Source organism: Microplitis demolitor, chromosome 2 (assembly GCF_026212275.2).
Source record: "Microplitis demolitor isolate Queensland-Clemson2020A chromosome 2, iyMicDemo2.1a, whole genome shotgun sequence".
NCBI lineage: Eukaryota > Metazoa > Arthropoda > Insecta > Hymenoptera > Braconidae > Microplitis > Microplitis demolitor.
This window is the reverse complement of record NC_068546.1, coordinates 23,351,382-23,358,537: the sequence shown is the minus strand read 5'-3', so window position 1 is coordinate 23,358,537 and position 7,156 is coordinate 23,351,382. Positions and strand designations below refer to the sequence as shown.

Here is a 7,156-nt window from a genome sequence, read left to right as displayed (position 1 = left end):
GTATATATTGAGTATGTTATGTGACGGTTGAACGAACAATTACGACATTGCTCAGTAATGTAGATACGATATATATAATATTGAATAGTGAGGTGTGTAGGTAGAGATAGAGTGAATAGTCGTAGTCGGGTGGTCAGCATACCGGGATTTCTTCTTTTTAAGAATATCAAGTAAAGAAATCGGTCGTCTGACGGATCTAGGTAAATCGTTCGGCCATTACGACCGATTATCTATGGGCAATACGTAATAATTGCTATTAAATAATACTTCAGAGAAACTTTAATTAATTATTGTTGTAAAAAAATTAATATTATTATTATTTATTATAATAATAATCTTAGGATTAAATTGTTATCATTTTTAAATGATTAGACACTGACTAAATGACTTTTATCAACCCTTTGGCTCTAGGCTGCATTTTATTTTTCATGTAATTATTATGGAAATGAGCTTGTAATTATGATAATTTATTCACGGAAATTGTTTTATAATTGTTTTATTACCTATTTTTTTTAGCCGACTATTGGATTTAAATTGAATAGTAACTCGGGTTCAAATCGCCGGATTTGAATTTTAAAAATAAATAAATTATACCCGGTAATTATTGGAGATAAATTTATATCATGGGGGGTCATTAGAAAGGTAATTTAATTTCATACAATTTTGGTATCAATAAAAAATTTGATAAGTTTAATATTTTTACCGTAAAAGCTATTTTCAGCAAAAATTCAAATTCTGATATTTTTCAAAAAATTCTAAACTTTTTTTACAGCCGTAATTTCCTAATTTTATCAGAAATTATTATTGAGATCCAAATCTACATCTTTATACATAAAATTATTAAAACTTTTTTTTTTACAAGGCCCCGAACTTTTTAAAATTTAAATTTCCATAGAAAAAGTTTTTTCTAGGCCAGTATAATTTTCTAAATTTTTGATTAATTTCTCAATAGAGCCAGTCCCTTTTACTTGTCAATAAAAAATGAAAAATCTAATCACAGATCTATTGCCAGTAATTTATCAAAAAATTCAATGCTCCCTAATTTACATATTTTTTTTTTTATTGTAAATTAAAAGCTGAATAAAAATAGATTGACCTGATATTCAATAAAAATAAGAGACAAGGTCACACAGGTGTGTCTAACTCCCGCAGCGTAATTTTAAAATTATTGTCAGTTACCTAACAAAGTCATAGCTAAGTTTTTAAAATAATGAATTAGTGTCCTGATGCAAGCAGTAAGGACTCAATTGTCTCACGTTGCACAAATGTGAGTCACGAAGACGAAATGTCAGTTCCGTCCGACTTTCGATATCTTACATAATAAATAACGAATCTCCGCCCTAATGCACATTAAATTATTTATTTATTTTCTACTTTTTAACGATTAAATTAATTAAACAACCGATTAGCCATTTGAAAAAAAAAAAAAAAAAAATATTTTTTAATCTCGGTAAAAATTTATAATTACATTTGATGGGCAAACATACATGTGGACTCGTTACACATTATTTAATTGCACGTTTAAGTAAGCTAACGAAGCTCAGCTGCCTAATTGATGGAGAAAGTATTACTAGACTTGGCTTTGGCTTGTGTTTATGTTTGAACACAAACTAGATGTTGATTTGACTTTTGTCCGTCGTTAGTTCAATATTATTATTAATATATTTATGAAGAGACGGTGGATTATTAATTATAAATATGTAGAAGAGTTTTAGAGTACTAAATTATGTTATATCTGGAGCATTGAATTTATACATACTAGATATTATCTGTGTATGTATGTAGAGCCAGTAATAAGTGTTTGTATAACGTGGGAATGGTTCGCTGACCAATATCATTACGGTGTCTCGCTCAACGATTCCTATCCCAATTTGGACAATTTCTCACTGCTACAATTATCATACTGTAACGTGTACGTTTATTATTAACCCTATGGTTTTGTTGATTAACGTACTGGATAAAAATAATTACTGTTCTTAAAAATAATTTCAATTGCAAATTTTATTCCTATTTTTTTATGTCGATAGTATTCTTAGGAGTCAAAGAAAATTTATTTTCTGAGGTCTGGACATTTTATTAAAGGAATATGAGGGTGAATTGATTCTGAGTTATGGTATTTTGTGATTTTTTGGATTTTTTCAAAATTTCGAAATTAGGTTATAATTAAAACAGCTGTATCTTTTTAAATATCGGTCTTATGGAATTTTTTGTAAATACCAAATTTATAGAAAATTAAATTTGCTACAATTTTGGTCTCTTTGAAAAATACTCTAAAACCAACCGTTTAAAAGTTACAGCTGATTAAAATTTTTGATCATTATGAAAATGATTTCCAAAAATTCATCTATAGCTTACACTTAAAACCGCCATATCTTTGGAAATATCAGTCCCACAAAATTTTTAATTGATACCAAAGTTGTAGAAAATCAAATTTCCTTTCCAGTGAGCTACCTACAAGCCCACTTGTCCCCATTAATTACCACATAACTTAAAAATAATTTTTAAAATTTAAATTGACAAAATAATAACAGGAGTATAAAATAAAATAAAATTTATTCAAATTAAAATAACATGAATTATAATTTAAATTGAAGGTTTAAACAGTGGTGAAGAATTGTTTTAAATACCCATTGAATTATAAACATAAATGGAGATCATGTACAAGAGTTGAATCATTGCATATTCATGAGTCCGAATAAGTAACCAAAAGTAAACCGACAGTGCATAACATGTCCGTCCTATATCCACATGCATACGTCAGACATGCAAGTACAGATGTCAGTTGATTAAATGATACCCTTATGGTAAAGCCCAAGAATTCGATTATTCAACAGATCGGCGTTAATTTGACGAAGGACCTGACAGCCCCTCCGGTTTTGTTGCTCCACTGCTTTGGCTTTCCCTCTTAGGCTTTGTCCATAAAATAATATAACACGAATTCATGTCACTTTAACAAAGATCCATGACACTGCCGATTTTTAACCGGCAATTTGAGTACCCGGTAAATTTAAAAATCGTCATTTTAATTTATCTTGTGCTTAAGCTTTTTAATTATTTAATTTATATGCGATGACAAGATTTCTCTCACTTATATATTATTTTAAAAGATAATTAGTCATCACCACCAGTCATCACTTCCATAAATTCTGTAATAAAACATTTTAATTTTACGCAATAAAATAAATAATTATAATAAATAATAAATAAATAAATGAATAAATTACCGTCAAAGTCGAGTGTGCCTGAGCCATCGGCATCGATTTCTTCAATCATTAAATCGAGCTCCTCGTTTGTTAATTTGTCATCTAACTCGTGTAGAATATCGCGAAATACGTCTGTTGTTATGTAACCGTTTCCTTCTTTGTCGTATAGACGGAAGGCTTCACGTAATTCTTGTTGCATTGCCTCGGTGTCTTCTTCTACTAAAAATCTTGCCGCCAGGGTACAAAATTCTTCGAATTCCAACTCTCCGGATCCTTAAGGAAATAAATTAATTAACTAATTAATTGGCATATTAATAAATCATTATTACCGGTTGGTTTTTTTAATAAAAAAAAAATTATATAAGTATTTATGGTGACGACAGAAATATATTTACCATCTTCATCTACCTCCGCAATTATTTCGGCCAGTGTGTTTTCACTGAGCTCGTGGCCCAACATCGTTAAAATTGTACCGACCATGTCGGTGCCAATGCAGCCTTTTTTTTCGTGGTCGAATGCATCGAATGCCTTCTTCAAGACTGAAAATTTTTGTTTTGACATTTATTTATTGTCTGAGAATTATGCGGGCTTAAGAAATTACCAAATAATGTGTTTTTTTAAATATTATCTCGAAAAAAAAGTTTTTTTACTTTTTATTTATATTGCGATTAAACTATTGAATTTAAATGAAAAATGGTAAGAATACTTTTTATAGAAAATTTTATTTCCTACAAAATTGATCCTTATCATTTTTTTCATATCTCCAGTAGTTTTATCAAAATTTCGATTTAAAAAATTTGAAAGTGAAAATTTCTATAATGATCAAAAATAAATTTTTTGTAATTCGCTTTAAATTGAAATTCTATCGAAACTATTGAATTTACATAAAAGTCAGTAATGACTTTTTTGTAGTAAATTGGATTTCCTACAAAATTAGTCCTCTTCATATTTCACGTATCTCCAGTAGTTCAACCAAAATTTAAGTTTAAAACTTTTGAAAAGGAAAATTTCTATAATGATCAAAAATAAATTTTTTGTAATTCGCTTTAAATCGAAATTCTATCGAAACTATTGAATTTACATAAAAGTCAGTAATGACTTTTTTGTAGTAAATTGAATTTCCTACAAAATTAGTCCTCTTCATATTTCACGTATCTCCAGTAGTTCAGCCAAAATTTAAGTTTAAAACTTTTGAAAACGAAAATTTCTATAATGATCAAAAAAAAATTTTTTTTATCAACTTTAAATCAAAATTATATGAAAACTATTGAATTTACATAAAAGTCAGTAATGACCTTTCTTGTAGGAAATTAAATTTCCTTAAAAAATGCATTCTATAATTTTTTCCGTATCTCCAGGAGTTTAACGATAATTTAAATACAAAAAGCGAATTAAAAGTATAAAATAATAAATCTTCATGTCAGAGAAATAAATTACGTATCACTATAAAAAAAAATAAAAATTTTCAGCTAGCGGAAGCGTAATAACATAAGTAATAATTTAATGATTTAACTTACGGACGATTTGATCCTTCGTCAAGTCATCCTGTATGAAAATAAAAATAAAGAATAATTAACATAAACACCTTTCACTAGATAATTTAAATAAAATAAATTCTATTAAATAAAACATTATTACACATATGTAACATAAAATTATCGTGGCACTTACCATATTAGAATCTAATGAATATTACAAGTAGTATTAAAATAAAAATAATAAAAAAAAGTAAACCCGACTACTTATAAAAGTGATAACTGGCCGATATGTGCGACCGCGGTTTTAAATCACTCGGTTTTAAAAGACCGCGGGAGCGAGAGCTAAAATACATGATTATAAAATTTAGCCAGTAATTCCTGGCACAGTTGACATATTTTAACAAAATAACAAATATAAACGACAGAAAATCTTATAGTGGTTTTCAAAATTCTCGAGGACGTCTGCTAATTTATTACCACAAAATTCGTTTCAATCATTCGCGCATGCACACTAAATTAATTTTTGGCATTAAACAAGTTCCGTCAAATAAACCAGACCCACACTATAAATTTATACGGATTTAACATATTTTTTTTTTTTTTTACTTAAAAGCTCGAAATAATAAATTAACCGGCGATTGAGTAATTAGCGATTTCTCGGTAAAAAAAACATTCAAATGAAATCGAATGCGATAAGAAAAAAAAATTTACTAATCATTAGAAAAAAAATGCGGTGAATAAATAAATTAAGGAAATGTGGCTTAGACTAAATACATATTAGTTGAATCAACTTTTTTTTTTATTTATCATGAAACTGAATAGGCTCTAAGATAATTTTACTGGTTGTCATTACATAGTTATGCCTTCAAAACCTGGTCTATAACTGCGAATAAATAAAAATTCCAGAGTTGAGAAGAGTGATGTAATTAACAGCTGCATGGATTAATTGCATAACAAAGTTACTCGGGTTATTTTTAATAGACTTGTTCATGGTTATGATTTAAATTATTTTTACAAGATTATTGTGTTCTAATTAGTTGCTGAAATTCATTAGACAGCTTACAGGTTATGGGAGGTTTTTGGAAAGGAAATTTTATTTCCTACAACTTTGAAGCTCATGAAAAAATTTGTAATTTCAATAATTGGAAAGTTACAGCCACTTGAACAATTTGATAATTTTTTTCAAAATTTTAATTTTTGACGAACAATAAAATCGCCATATCTTTTGAAATATTGGGTTTACAAAAATTTTTATTGATACTAAAGTTGTTGGAAATTAAATTTCCTTTCCGAAAACCTCCCATAACATCTATTTATTTCCAATAATTACAAAGATATCGCCTGTTAACCAAAATAATTAAAAAGTTGGAATGAAATAATATTTGAATGAGAAGGAAAAAGAAAAATGAATAAAGTAAAAAGTGAAGGGAGATTGAAGGCAGTCTTATCAAATATTTAATCAATATAACATAATATTTTAAAAGCATATTACAACCCGCGAAATTGTCATATCAAATGCAGGTGCGTGCGAACAATCTTGAATTAATTAATTAATTGAAATGACATTTAATGGCCAATTGCATCAGATATCGACTGATTGACTTATCAATAACTTATAATCGAATGCTTTGAATTTATTGCGCCGGTTTATCATTCATCAATTTTTAGTTTTTTATTTATTTATTTTTATTACAAATACAGAAGTGATATAATATATATAGGTATTTATATTTATGTGGTGTATAAGTTATATTATACGATGATAATTAATGAGTTGTTACAATTTCTCCAGTCCAGGGACAATCAGTGCGTCATCGCCTCCACGAATTCTAAACATACAAAAATTAGATTGTGAAATAATTCTTATTAATGGAATTTTTTATTACGTCATTTAAAGACCTTTTAAAAATTGATCATAATCAAATTCAAATATATATATATATATTTATTTTTCAAACTTTTGACTATGGTCCACTTTTCTCTATTTACAAGGCTACCGACTTCCGTTTACGTTAAAAAATTTTTTATCACTTCCTCTGTAATTTTTTATGTAGAGGAGATCGGGTAAAGTCACAGCGGTCATAATAGACAACTTTTCGAAATAAATACGAACATTGATCAGCGTCGAAAAGGAGGCTATGCCTTCGCGATTCTTCGATGCCGATCTTTACAAATTAACGCTCTGATAATTATACCCAGTCTCCCCTAATTCGAAAATTAAAACCCATAAAAATAATAACCTTCGAAATCCAAAGTCCCGGAACCGTCGGCGTCAATTTCTTCGATCATCATATCCAATTCGTCATCATTTAAATTCTCATCAATTTCACTGAGAATTTCTCTGAAACACTCAGTAGTAATATATCCATTGCCTTCACGATCGTAGAGCCGAAATGCTTCTTTGAGCTCTGACTTAAGTGCCTCGACATCGACGTCCTCTTCCATAAATCTCGATACTATCGTACAGAAATCCTC

General features: G+C 28.5%; 1 protein-coding gene across 1 annotated transcript; it reads right to left on the bottom strand.

Moving 5' to 3' along the window:
* Nucleotides 1-2,536: 2,536 nt before the first annotated feature.
* On the bottom strand, nt 2,537-4,965 carry LOC103578055 (troponin C, isoallergen Bla g 6.0101). The gene is made up of 5 exons (XM_008558998.2): nt 4,875-4,965; nt 4,721-4,748; nt 3,599-3,742; nt 3,225-3,476; nt 2,537-3,146 (listed from the first exon to the last, which is right to left on the bottom strand). Exons 1-5 carry the CDS (start codon nt 4,875-4,877, stop codon nt 3,112-3,114), a joined length of 462 nt encoding a protein of 153 aa, XP_008557220.1. The 5' UTR covers nt 4,878-4,965; the 3' UTR covers nt 2,537-3,111.
* Nucleotides 4,966-7,156: the final 2,191 nt, after the last annotated feature.